The sequence below is a fragment of the Chelonoidis abingdonii genome, chromosome 11, assembly GCF_003597395.2.
Source record: "Chelonoidis abingdonii isolate Lonesome George chromosome 11, CheloAbing_2.0, whole genome shotgun sequence".
Taxonomy (NCBI): domain Eukaryota; kingdom Metazoa; phylum Chordata; order Testudines; family Testudinidae; genus Chelonoidis; species Chelonoidis abingdonii.
In genome coordinates, this window is record NC_133779.1 from 54177518 (window position 1) to 54191025 (window position 13508).

At 59.9% G+C, this 13508-nt stretch overlaps 2 protein-coding genes across 2 annotated transcripts in view; both read right to left on the minus strand.

Annotated features, from left to right (window-relative positions):
- Window positions 1-9444: 9444 nt before the first annotated feature.
- Window positions 9445-12113, minus strand: LOC116816125 (uncharacterized). Its single transcript, XM_032765137.2, has 2 exons — window positions 11619-12113; window positions 9445-10907 (listed from the first exon to the last, which is right to left on the minus strand). The coding sequence occupies exons 1-2, from the start codon at window positions 11857-11859 to the stop codon at window positions 10138-10140; spliced, it is 1011 nt and encodes a 336-aa protein (XP_032621028.1). The 5' UTR covers window positions 11860-12113; the 3' UTR covers window positions 9445-10137.
- Window positions 12087-13508, minus strand: part of LOC116816119 (uncharacterized) — a 28143-nt gene continuing 26721 nt past the window's right edge. The window contains exons 6-7 of the mRNA XM_075071385.1: window positions 12264-13397; window positions 12087-12103 (exon numbers count right to left, since the gene is read on the minus strand). Coding sequence (XP_074927486.1) covers window positions 12087-12103; window positions 12264-13397 — 1151 coding nt within the window. The remainder of the gene's footprint in view (window positions 12104-12263; window positions 13398-13508) is intronic.

Sequence of the window (13508 nt, forward strand, 5' to 3'; positions counted from 1 at the left end):
GTGTGTGGGAATGTCAGGGCCCTGCTGGGGAGCAGGAACCTGCCTTTGATCTGCTCCGGCCGGGTGGGAGCTCCTGCTCTAAGCCCCACATAATGGGCACATGGTGTGTCAGCACCGGCTCCCTGGAGAACCCTCCCCCACTAGGAACAAGGGGGACTCCACCCCCGCCCTGACTGGGAACAATGGAGACCGTCCCCCATTGGGGGACAGTGGGGATCCCTTCTCATACAGAGAACAATGGGGACCTCCCCCCCCCATGGGCATAGTGGAGACCCCTGTCCCCCACTGAGAACAATGGGAATTCCTGTCCCCTCCCCCACTGGGAACAATGGAGATGCCTGCCTTGAGTGGACGTGGCTGGGTGCCAAGGTGTGGGGAGGGGAAGGACACTGGGGCACTAGGGATTGGGGAGCAGGCACGAGCAGGGCACAGCTGTGAGCAGGAGGGGGTAGCAGAAGGCAGCTGGAGTGGGGGAGGGGGTTGGAGATGAGGGCTGGATAGAGAGAAAGGAATAAGTGAGTCAGAGCTGGAGGGGGTGGCATTCCCCAGTGGGGCTAGCAGAGGGGAGCGCCAGGCACTGGGAGCCCACGACAGTGCCCACCCCCCCCACATTAAGAGAGGCACTGAGTCCCTCCCAGCTTAGGCAGGAACCTTAGGGGAGGTCCCCCTCCCCCTTCCATGGCTCCATCCATGCAGCATCTCAGCCGCCTGTTCCCCTCCACCCATGCCCCTCTCAAGCCTTGGGCCGACACCATCCCACCGCTGTGCCCCCTGCTGCTGGCACAACTCCCCCCTCCCCCCCCAGCACTGTAAGGCCTCGGCATTCCCCAGCATTGGATTCAACCTGCCTCCACCCCAGCCCGCCGGGAACTGCAGCCTGAGCACCAGGGACCGCAGTGCAGCTGTGAGCGATTGGAGGGGCCAGACCCCACTGTCCCCTGGCTGCAGCGCTTGGGGGGGGCGCTCCTGCCTGGGGAGATGATGTGGGCCACAGGGCAGACACAGTTGCTGCGAGAACTGGCTCTTTTAGCATGTTTATGTAATAAAACGTCTGGGAACAGTGGCCGGCTTGGCGTGTGGTTCGTGTTGGTGCTGGGGCTGGCTTAGACAGGCTGGGCACTGGCAGGGTGAGTCGCCCAGGCTGGCTGAATTGCCATGGCCACGGCCATGCTAGGACCTCAGCAAGGGGCCCAGTCGCTGCTCGTCTGGGCTCAGGCCATGTGAAGTAAAACCTGCAGGTGGAGCTGGGCTCTGGATGGGACCCAGCCATTGAGGGGACATCAACACCATGGCGGGGCTCAGAGCCCAGCCTGGGGCTCGTGCTAGGCAACCAACAATAGTATAGATGCTCCTGCTCTGTCTGGAGTCCACCCCTCGCCATGGGGCACAGAGCCCGAGTGCCACTCTGCCTGGGCACAGCTACCCTGCCAGCTTGAGTGCCCCAGCATGAGCCCAGCTGCAGAGCCAAGTGCTCACAGGCGCCACTGCTGGCTGGGTTTTGTCGCAATGTAGACGTCCTGCTAGCGACCAAGGGCACTGCGTCCCCAGAACCACCCAGCCTTGGGTCACCTAGAACCCCGCGGTGCTACCTGTAGAGCGGTGCTCTGCTGACATGGCCCGGTGCCACGCTCCCAGCTCTTTGGGGCCAGGCGTACCCTTCTGCATTGGTTCCTGGGACACAGTTCCTGGGAAGAGATGTAGGCCCATCATCAAGGCCCTTCACTCGGCTGGGCAGGCAGCCCTGGGACATTGTGCATGCTGAGAATTTCTCTGGCCTGTAGGCATAAGAGCCCCACAGTCCCTTAGCAGTGGGGTAGGTGGGTGCCCGAGGCAGGGCCTGGAGAAGGAGAAGTGGCATGGGGCTCATTGTCCCTGGGGTGTAGCAGCTAGTGTGTGCCGTGCTGGGACGAGCAGCTGTGCTGTTATGACAGGGTCTGTCACCACACCAGGACTGATGTCCTTGTAGTGCAAGCATGACACCCACAAGCCTGTGTGGGGGAACCAGGCGCATCTGTGGCAGGAAATGGTTTGAACCAGCTATGCTGTGAGTGCTGCGTTACCCCAGTGCACCAAAGGGGAAACTGAGACACAGACCAGACTGGTCACAGAGGCTGCCCTGGGCCATGCAACTCCTGGCCTATGCAACTCCTGGCCTGTGCTCCTGCCCCTCACAGGATTAACATCCAAGCTCCTACTTCCTTACTCCGCCAAATGTGCTGCGGGAGCTGCCTGCCTGACATGGTGGGTGTGACGAACTGGGAATGTTCTTAATGTTTTCTCTGAATACTGTGTTGGTGCCTCAGTGTCCCCTGTGCAGTTCTTAAGTATCTAAGTGGTGGACTAAGGGTGTGTGATTGCTACAGAGCAAAGGGCCAGTGCACCTAAGTGCCTGACACTGTCTCCTCGCAACTGATGGCCTGGGCCCCTCCCCTGCAAAGCTGCCAACTGAAGGTGATGGAGACAAAGAGGTCAGGTGACCTCCTGGCCTGGGAAAGGAGCTGAGCAGAGGAGTAGGGGCTGGAAGGGTTTTCAGTCTGGAGCTGGCTGGGGACGAGTGAAGTGCAGACGTGGGGGTCTGGCTCACTGCCCCCCAGAATGGACCCGGCCGAGGGGTCCGGTTCACTGTATCTACAAGCTCTGTTTTAGACCCTGTTCCTGTCATCGAATAAACCTCTGTGCTACCTGGCTGGCTGAGAGTCACGTCTGACTGCAAAGTGGGGGTGCAGGACCCTGTGGCTTCTCCAGGACCCCGCTGGGGGGCTCGCTGTGGGAAGCGCACGGAGGGGCAGAGGATGCTGAATGCTCCAAGGAGAGACCCAGGAGGTGAAGCGTGTGAGCTTCTTGCCCTGAACAAGTCTGCTCCAAGGGAGAGGGAGGCTCCCCAAAGTCCTGCCTGGCTTTGTGGGGAGCAGTTCCAGAGCATCGCAGTCTGCAGCTTGAGCCTGGCAAAGAGGTGGTGATCACGAGAAGGGCTGGCACAACCAGGGGTTCTTCCTGGAAACCATGGGGGAGTCAAGAGCACACAGGCCCTGTGAGTCCAGAGCCACTTGGGAAAGTGAAGTGATGGCCTATCACCATTTCCTAAGAAGGACATTGTGATCCTGTGCACAAAGAGAGAGTTACGCATGGGGAAGTTCCACCAAGGCACAGTTAATCGTTGCAGTTGGAGGAGAAGGACCGCTCTGAGGAGCAGATTCCTGACCCAGATGGGGCTACCAGAGGATCTGGGAGCAGCTGGAGCAGCAGCCAGGCATCCCCAAGAGTCTGGTTCCCAACTAGAAGAGTCTTCATGACTGGGTTCCCCATCAGGGGATTGGAGAAGGATGGGATTGGAGCAGAGTCTAAGAGAGCAAGAAGACCATGAGAGAGAGCAAGAGCCCGAGGAAAAGCTGCAGGAGAAGCAGCAGCAGCATGGACTGGTGATGGTGGAGCGGAGAGGCATAGGCGGCTTCCCAGGGGTCAGTGGGGAAACACGCCTGGGGTGGCAAGACCCGGGGACAGAGAGAACTGTGGTGGTGCAGCCACAGATAGTGAGGGGCTGTGGGACCTGGGTGAAGGTCCCCGGGGTGAAGCCCCTCGCCCTGCCTATGGCCTGGATCCCTGTGCAGATGCAGGAGGGGTCAGGCTAACTGGTCCTTGGGGTTCTCCAGGATATTGGCTGGGAGGCCCTGTTGGGGGGCGATTGTGTCAGGTTTCCCTGGTCCAGACATGCTGCTGGGAAGTGATTACACAGCAGGGAGGGACCTGCCAGGGACAGGGCTTGGGGGCTGTGACCCCAGGCCCAGCCAGTGAGAGGGAGCAGGTCCCACTCCCTTCCCCGGCAGCTGAATTCCAGACCGAGCTGCAGAAGGATCCTTCCTTGGAGAACCTAAGGGAACTTGCTGGCCACAGTGCTGCAAACCCCCTTGGGGAAGGCTGCAGGGACAGAGTCCTGCAGGAGAGGGGATTCCTGTACCAGGAATGGGCTCCCCAAGGGGAAGTAGAACTGTGGGGAATCGGGAGGCAGCTGGTGATGCCCCAGGAATCCACAGGGTTCTTCCCTCTCAAGCTGCTGGATGGGAGGAGAGTGAGGGGACCCCTGGACCTGGAAGGAGAGGATTGGGAGGAGAAGGGGGAAGACCCCCTGGTGGATCTCTTCCCTGAGGTGGGAGCCAATCTCCCTGTCAGGTGTTTCCTGTTCAGTCACTGGGAAAGCAGCCCAGAACCTGGAGAGAGAAGTCAAGGACATGCTGGCTTTAGATGTGATCCAGCCGTTCAACAGTCCACCGGCCTCATCCGTGGGGCTGGTCCCCAAGGGAGACAGGATGATCTGGTTTAGTGGGGACTATCAGAAGCTTAAAGCCATCACAGTGTCCGATGCCGACCCCATGCCTAGGCCTGGGGAGATTCTAGACAAGCAGAGGGCAATGGAGAACTTGGCCCTGGCAGACACCGATAACATGTGCATCTTTAGCCAGACCTGGGAGGAACAGGTGTCCCAGGTGAAGAGGGGGCTGGGCTGCCTCAAGGAGGTGGGACTGATGGTAAAAGCTGGAAAGTGCAAGGTGGGGAGCGGCTGCCCAAGCCCAAAGCTGGCCAAGGCCAAGATGGGGGCTCGTAACCAAGAGAGCCCGAATCGCAGACCAAGGTGCTGGGAGAAGACCCCGTCCCAGTTTGACCCCTAGCAAAGGGTTACGGGCCACATAAACCTTACCACATGTGGCCGGCAAGTGCCATCAAGCACATGCGACCTAAGGGAGGGCGCAAAACTGGACTGTCCTGGTGTAACTCACACCAAGGAACGGGAGAGATGCTGGGGCATCCCTGGGAACGTTGGTGGGTTCGAACTTCCCCAGGTCACTGGCTGAGGTGACCTTGCTCAGTTCGGTCTCGAAGGGGGAAGAGAGGTTCCAGGCCTGACCCTGCGATTGACTCGCTGAGTGACACTGGGCATGTCATGATCTAGCCTGAATGCAGTTTGCCCCTGTATTACATGTGCCTCCATTTATAAGTCACTTTCAAAGCCTCAAGGGTAGTGCCAGGCTATATGTATGACTTTCTCCCAATGCCTGGCATAGCAGTCAGACACCTCCTTCCCATCGTGTCCCCCCATCCCACCCCAGATGGTGGCCTGGGTGAAAATCTCTGGTGCTTTCTGTCAGTTTGCCCACTATTGCATGCAGTCAATTGCCTCAAAGCCGTGTTTGTGGGGAACACACCACGCTCCTGAGCCAGAGATGAGGTGGAGGAAGAGATGCTTCTGTGGCAGAATGAAAGAGAAGGCTGGGTTGGGTGGTCAGTGGTGTCATAGGCCTTATACTGTTAACACCTGGGGGAGAGTCTCCTTTAGTTCCTGTGGTGCAACAAGAGAATGGAAAGTCTAGCCCTGTGCTCTGCCAGTAGCTCCCTGTGCAGCTGTAGCCTCCCAGGGTGCCAGATTTGTCCTACACACCTGCTGAGCTGCATAGCTAGCTTCACTACAGGCAGCTCGTGCCTGGAGGCTGGGTCCTTTGCTGCCCAGCTCGGGTCACTAGGGATGGCTCTGCTCCTGCAGCCTGCCCCTGTGCCCAGCTGGTGAAAGGCCCATGCGACAGGGCATGCCTGGACAATGGTGCCAATTGCACTGCAGTGACTGGAGCAGATTGGGTGGCCCTAAGTGCTGGGGGGAGAGAGAGAGAAAATCCCCTGAGAAACACCCTGGAGTCCAGGCTCCTCCGGGGGCAGGAGCGTATGGCCTGTGAAAACAGCTCTGCATGGGCCCAGCCATGCCCCTGGTTACCCGCAACCAGCTAACGTCAGCAACCAGCACCTGCCCTGTTGCCACGGTACCACGTCCTGCTTAAAGTCGTGTTTGTTCAATGCTCAGCCTGCTTGCCTAGCCCAGACCTGGCCAGAGCATGTCTGAGGCAAACCCTTCCCAGGGCGAGAGCCAGCGCTCTGCGTTGCACGCGTCTCCCGGGGCACATGCTGCACCTCCCCCCTCCTTACACCCCCACGCACACGCCCACCTTTACATGCACACACCTCCTGCCTGGAGCACACGTGTGCACACACACACCTACCTGCCTGTACACTCCTGCAATGACCCCCCCCCCCAGTCCTGTACACGTACACTTATCTCCTACCACACAGTGCACCCACACGTGGGCATGCACACACCTCCCCCCAGCCACATGCCTCTGTGCACACACCCACCACAGGATTGCTGTAAGATCCAACCCGCCCCTGGCTCGAGTGGCCCATACCCGACTCATTCTGCAGGGGGGAAGGGTGCGCCACTTAGCACCAGTGTGTTGGGCACCGGGTCATGTCTGTCAGCCACCAGCCCACAAGCTTGATGAGTAGATGGGACACCTGTGGGAACCAATAAGGGTGCCCCTGCCCTGCGTGAATGTCCAGCCCACGGCTGACAGGGTCGAGGGGGAGCCCAAGCCAGGCTGGCTGCACTGGATCCATAATTAGGCTTATGGCTTCATTCTTGGTCCTGCTGCCCTACCTCAGTGGCAGCCCCCCAGCACAGCACAGCACAGCCCTCCCATGGCTGCAGCTGCTGGAACCTGGGGTGGGGTTGCAACAACCCCTGGCTTGAAGCGGTTTCCATCATATCCAGGGTTCACAGTTTGGCTCAGTGGCTCTCAGCCCCTCTGCGTGAGGCTCTAGTCAGGGAGTGGTGGGGTTCTGGGGAGATGGGCTTGGTCCCCCCCAGTGCTTTGGCTGTAGCTGCTACCCCACAGCAGGGCCTGGCCTCAGGCCCAGGGGGAGTTTGCATCTATTCGGCATTGGTGAGGCCAAATCTGGAGCACTGTGTCCAGTTTTGGGCCCTACACTACAAGGAGGATGTGGGAAAATTGGAAAGAGTCCAGCGGAGGGCAACAAAAATGATTAGGGGGGTGGAGCACATGACTTATGAAGAGAGGCTGAGGGAACTGGGATTGTTTAGTCTGCAGAAGAGAAGAATGAGGGGGGATTTGATAGCTGCTTTCAACTACCTGAAAGGGGGTTCCAAAGAGGATGGATCTAGGCTATTCTCAGTGGTGGCAGATGACAGAACAAGAAGAAATGATCTCAAGTTGCAGTACGGGAGGTCTAGGTTGGATATTAGGAAACACTATTTCACTAGTAGGGTGGTGAAGCACTGGAATGGGTTCCCTAGGGAGGTAGTGGAATCTCCTTCCTTAGAGGTTTTTAAGGCCTGGTTTGACAAAGCCCTGGCTGGGATGATTTAGGTGGGGTTGGTCCTGCTTTGAGCAGGGGGTTGGACTAGAACCTCCTGAGGTCTCGTCCAACCCTGCTATTCTATGATTCTGTGAGCCTTTGTCTGAGGATCTGCTCCATAACCACCCCCTCACAGTAGCTGACAGCTACACAGCTTTCCCTAGCCCAGCCCTTTTGGCAGCTAAGGGGTGGAACTGGGCACACGTGCCCCTGAACCCCAGCAATGCTGCCCTGCAGGGATGACATGAAGCAGGCACCTCCCGCAAACTACTTCCCATGACGCCATCTGCACCCTACTGGGCACATGCATTGCCAACATTATCTATCCCCTCTGTAAAGAATGTGCAGCAAAATCCTGCTCCCTGACCGAATTATTCCAGCAGGACCCCTGCAGGGCTGCTGGCGTGGGAGCAGAGACTAGAGGCCAGAAGCAAACCCCACTCAATGCCCTCAGCCATCTCATCCTGCTTTCCTTCTCCACCTCCCCTCTGGCAGCCCTTTAGCCCAGGCCAGGTGACTCTGTCACCAGGGGCTGTTCACACCTTGAGACAGCAGCAAGGCCCAGCATCGCTCCAGCTCCCTCCCTACCCCGTAGCCCAGCCAGGTGGATTTTAGTCTCTTCACGCTTTCCCCCAGCAATCTGTCCAGCCTAGGACCCAGTGGACGGGTCCCTGCCCAGTGCAACAGAAGCCATGGCTCTGGGTGCCCCACTAAGAAAACGACAGGCTAGGAGCTCAGACGCTGACTGTTAGGGGGAAAAACAGAAGAGCCAGCAAGTGGATTTTGAGTCAGTGTAGGAGGCAATCACGTCATTTCTGGTCCCCCCTGGTTCTGTGGCTGCTGGTAGCCCTGCCCCAGATGGAGAGGTGAGGACATCCTGGCTCAGGAGAGGTGGGCTGGACGTGCTTGCTTGGCCCAGCAGCAGCTGGAGAGACTTGGCCCTGGGCTGTAACTAGGGCTCCTAAACACGACAATAATACAAATAATCAATTCAGCACTGAGGTAGACAAACAGTGGAAACACCTGAGACAAACAGCCTGAGCCCCAGCTCTTCCCCTCTGCACCTCACGGCCCACCAGGGCAGCCTGGCCTGCAGGCCACGTCACACAGAAGTCCAGCTACAACACCCAGCTCCAGCGAGCGGTAAAACCACCAGGGAAACTAACGGGGCTTAAACCGACCAAACGCTCAAGGAGGAAGGCGCTGTTTTGACAAAGGGAGAACCGAGCTGGGAGCAGAACCACCAACAGAAGGAGGTGCTTTCCCAGACACATTTAAACACAGCTCACTCGTGGGTGGACTCCTAGTTCAATAACATGTGATATCAACCAGGGAGGCCCCTGCATTTCCAGGCACTCAAATGGCAGCATGTTACAGCCAACAGCCCCATGGTCAGGGCCCTCCCTGGGATGTGGGAAAGCCACATTCAAGTCCCTGCTTGAAATCGGGCACAGCCTAGCTGGGTGCTTCACCACGGGGCTATGCCCTGGAACCGTCCCACCATGCATATGTTATGTACAGACACATTCCCAGAGAAAGCTTCTGCCTCAGCGACTTGGCATTAAACAACCCCCACCTCCCCCAAAAGCCACATTTTTTTGGACAATTCCCAACCAGCTCTGCCACTGAGCTGTCGTGTGACCATGGCCATTTCACTTGACCCCTCTTGGCAGCTGTGTCCTCTCCCACCCCCAGTCTTGTCCCTGCTCTTTGAGGCAGGGGCTGGTTTCTTACTAAGTTTGTGCAAGGCCTGACAGTGGCTGGGGCCTCAGGCTGCCATTCTACCCCAAGTAACTCTGACTAGGTTGGGGCTGTTTGCCAGCCCAGCCTGGGAGCTCTCAGCACACCAGCAGTCCCCTTCCACGTGTCTTGACATGGAGCACTAAGCCTCCCCCAAACACAACCCTCCCTGTAACCCCACAGGGGGCAGCCCCTCCATTGCAGTAGCAACCAGGCAGAACAGATAGCAATTTCTGCTCAACCACCAGCCCTGGCAGGGGCTTTGCAATGTGAGCAGCAGGGCACAGGCCCTGCAGGAACCAGGAGCCCCCACGCAAGGGTCAATTCACATGTACAGCCACTGGTTGGGGGAGCCCAGCTGGGGACCTTGTGCTGACTGGGGCAGGTTCTCAGCAGCTTGGGAAGACCAGTGCTCTGCTGGACTCCCCACACCCAAGGCACCTGAATCCAACAGCCTCATGAAAGGCTGGTGCTGGTGTGCTGAGCAGGGAAGGGGACTCACAAATACAATTAGCTTGAAAACATTTTTAATAATAAACAATAAAACGAGTTGTTTCTCTCTTGCTCTACCTGACCCCTTAAGGCAGAGGGGCTGGGCAGGGGCCTTTCCACTCTTGGGTCCAAGTTCTGCCATACAGGGGGACACGAAAAAACAAGTCCCTAATCTGAGCCCAGTTCCTGGAGGTAATACCCTGGGCCAAGGAGCAAAGGGGGTAGAGGGAAAGAACTGCCCTTCACCCCAACAGAGGGTCCCCTGCCTTAGGCCTGCTGCCAACACTGCCCCAACCACTGACGCACAAAGGACATGCAGCCCCCAGCCAGCCAGCCTCAGGGCTGCTTTTTATGCAGTGGAGTAGCTGAGGCAGCAGCAATTCACATGAGAAGAAGCCCTGCCCTGCTCCCAGTGACACAGGGGAGTCCAAGGGGTGGATGACCCGAGGATGGCACTGGGTGCCAGGGCAGAATGGCATGTGAAAGGCCAAGCCTGAGAAGAGACATCGGGGTGCAGGATCTCCCAGGATGGTCAGACAGCTCAGTCCAAACAACCCAACAGAGCTGCCTGCTCTGCAATGGGGTGGGGGTGCAGGGACAGAGCAAGGGGGTGTTTGCATTGAGGCCCCCCAAGAGGGGGTGGGGGGATGGTTGGGCACTGTAGTGCCTGGTCAGACATCATGGCTCGCTCTGAGCCTCACCCATGGCTGCTCACGCTATGCCCTCCCCCCCGTGGCTGAGCACATGGAGCTGCAGCTTGTGGACATCACTGAAGGTGCTGTGGCACTGGTGGCAGGAGGGATAGTGCCTGCGCAGCCGCATGTGCTGCTTCAGTGACCTCTGGTACACAAAGTGCTTGGCACAGACCACACAGATGTAGGGGCCCAGGGGGGGCCGGCCTCGCCTTCGCTTCTTGGGGGGCTGACCTGGTCCTTGCTTCTTGGGGGGCCGGCCTCGCTTCTTGGGGGGCTGACCTGGTCCTTCCTTCTTGGGGGGCCGCCCTCGCCTCTTCCTCTGGGGGACAGGCTCCAGCTCCTCATCCTCTTCATCCCCGCTCTCCCCTGCCCAGTCCTCCCCAGAGCTTCCCCCAGGGTCACTACCCTCCCCTGCTCCCTCCTCGGTGTATTTCCCTTGGGGCTGGGACTGCCGGAAGTTATAAGGTTTGTGCCATGCTCCCTGCTCAGCCCAGAGCTCCTCTGAGGGGGCTGGCAGCTGTGGAGGGGCTGAGGGGGGTGGAGGGGCTGGTAGTGGCATCAAGCCCAGGGGCTGTGAGGGAGCTAGCAGTGGTGGGCCTGAGGGAGGTGGGCATTGCAGGGGGGCTGATGGTGGCAAGAGCTGTGGAGGTTGCAGGGGGGCTGATGGTGATGGGGGCTGGGAGGGGGCTGGCACTGGTGGGGTGTGTGGCCCATTGCCCTTCTCTGCTGATGTCATGCTGCTGGTGAGATCACCGTGCTGCCCTCCTGCTGGCTGCTGAGCTTTGGCTGCAGAGAGAAGAGGAGACAGGTCAGGCAGGTGGCAGGGGGGATGACCCGTCATGGTCCAAATAAGAGCCCCTCTGAATGGGCAGTGAGGACGCAGCCCCCAACGAGGGAGCATGCTCTGCCAGGGGAGAGGAGTTAGAGGATTCAGCCCCCGAGCCCCATGAAAGGGGGCCCCCCAATGGAGGTGAGGGCCAAATTCTGATGTCCCATCAATCTGTGCACCCCCATGACTCCAGGAGGGAGTTCCGGGGGTGACCCCCTAACGTTTCCTCCTTAAAGGCCCCCATCACTGCCCTCCCTTCAACTCTAGGCAAGGAGAGTCATGGTAGAGCCTCCCTTGCTCAGAAAGGCATGTGTGCTCGGGGCAATCCTCCGTATTTCAAGCGCTTTCCCTGGGCCCAGGACCCTAAGTGACATAAATTCAGCACCCCCAGGCAGAGAGGCAATCAGCTCATTTTGTGGTTGGCACATCCCCCCTTTCCATGCTCAGCACAGGGCATGGCCCAGTCCTAGCCAGGAAGGCAGGATGGCCATCTTGTCCCTGGCAGCCATCTTGTTGGCACAAGCGGAACTGAGGTTTTATAATGAATGAAGCCACATGGGAATTGCTCCAGGGCTCAGCTACTGCAGGGAGGCTGACAGCAGAGGGTGGGAAACAGGAGCCAACTCCCCAATCGCTACGGATTGTGCCCTGGTGACAGTATATGGTACCTGGGGCTGGGTGCAGCTCTGGCATCCTCCTGGGTACCAGTCCTTGCAGAGTACAAGCGTTGGTGCTCCCAGTTCTTGTGCCTGCGTCCCTCGGGGGCACAACCATCTGGGGTGGGATCTGAAGGATGATCTTGGTGCCCGGGGGCAAGGTTGCCGGGTTCAGTAGGATCAGGCCATTACTTATCACTCCTGCGACTGGGTCTGAGGGAGGAATGGTCAAAGGGACTGAGGCAGCGGCCATTGATGTGGTTGAGCTGTGGAGCCTCACTGCTGCTTGGGCTGGGGCCCCAACCGCTAGTGGGGCTGGGGCTGCGGGCCTGGCTGGGGCAGAGCCTGGGGGCCCAGCTGGGGCAGGGCTTGGGGGCCCGGCCAGGGCAGAGCCTGGGGACCCGGCTACTAGTGGGGCTGGGGGCCTGGCTGGAGTGGAGCCTGGGGGCCCGGCCAGGGCAGAGCCTGAGGGCCCGGCTGCTAGTGGGGCTGGGGGCCTGGCCGGGACAGAACCTGGGGGCCCAGCTGGGGCAGGGGCTGGGGGCCAGGCCAGGACAGAACCTGAGGGCCCAGCTGAAAAAGGGGCTGGGGGCCTGGCCGGGACAGAACCTGGGGGCCCAGCTGGGGCAGGGGCTGGGGGCCTGGCCGGGACAGAACCTGGGGGCCCAGCTGGGGCAGGGGCTGGGGGCCTGGCCGGGACAGAACCTGGGGGCCCAGCTGGGGCAGGGGCTGGGGGCCTGGCCGGGACAGAACCTGGGGGCCCAACTGCTAATGGGGCTGGAGGCCTGGCCGGGGTGGAGCCTTCTGCTGGCACAGAGTCAGGGACTCTAACCACGAGTGATGCAGTCCCCGGAGTCTTGGCACTGTTGTGTCCTGGCCGGGAGGCACGGGACTGGGCCTGGGCCTGGGCCCGGCAGAAGTGCCCTCCTGTGTACTGCACCCCACAGCGCGTGCAAGTCTGCAGCCCCTTGTGCAGGCTCTTGTGGAAAAGCAGCTTGAACTCGAGGGTGAAGACGGCACCGCATTCGTCACACACGTAGGCCTTGTGGCGGCGCTGGTGTAGGCGCAGCAGCATGGGGCCGGCGAAGCTCTTGTTGCAGTCCTCGCAGTGCAGCAAGGGCTTGGGGGTCAGGCCCTGGGGCTGCCCCACGTGGTTGCGGATGTGCGCCAGCAGCTCTGCCTGCGACACAAAGCTGCGCTTGCAGTCCATGCAGGGGAAGGGCCGGATGCCCTCGTGGCGCCGCAGGTGCTCCTGCAGATCGGGGGCCGAGGCGAAGACCTTGGGGCACTTGGAGCAGCTGAAGGGGCGTTCCCGGCCCCCGCTGTGCACGCGCTGGTGCTTGGTAAGGTTGGAGGAGTCGGTGAAGGACTTGCCACAGGCGTGGCACGAGTACAGTGCCTCCCGCGTGTGGATCCGCAGGTGCTTCCGCATGTTGCTGCTGTTGGCGAACTTATGGCCGCAGGTGGGGCACGGGTAGACACGCGGAGCCGTCCCTCCCTGGGGCCCCCGCTTCCTCTGCCGCTGGGGAGAGCACTCAGCTTCCTCCTCCTCCTCCTCTTCGGCTGAGCTCTCCTCTGTGGAGCTACCAGGGGAGTCTCCCTCCTCCTCCTCTGCTGAGCTTTCCTCCGTGGGGGTGTCTCCCTCCTCCTCTGCTGAACGCTCCTTCGCAGGGCCCCTGGGTCTAAGGGAATAGACCCCCTGGCTGTCTGGGACAGCCTCAGAGGACTGGGCAAGGGAGGAGGGCAAGGAAGGTGGCACTGCTGGGCTGCTGGTCTGGCCCTCTACATCATCTGCAGAGAGAGAGACACATGGTGAAATGCCCATCCTGGTGGGGCTGCATCTGGCAGAGCAGCTTAGCTGGCGCCTCAGCCTCCCCCACCCCTTATGCTCTCGGCCCAGTT

Bases quoted from the DNA above. Each gene is read 5' to 3' on its own strand.
- LOC116816125 (XM_032765137.2), bottom strand. From the start codon at position 11,859: ATGGCCGCTGCCTCAGTCCCTTTGACCATTCCTCCCTCAGACCCAGTC. The intron at 10,908-11,618 runs GTACCATATACT...TTCTCTCTGCAG, and splicing joins AGAGCTGCACCCAGCCCCAG to CCAAAGCTCAGCAGCCAGCA.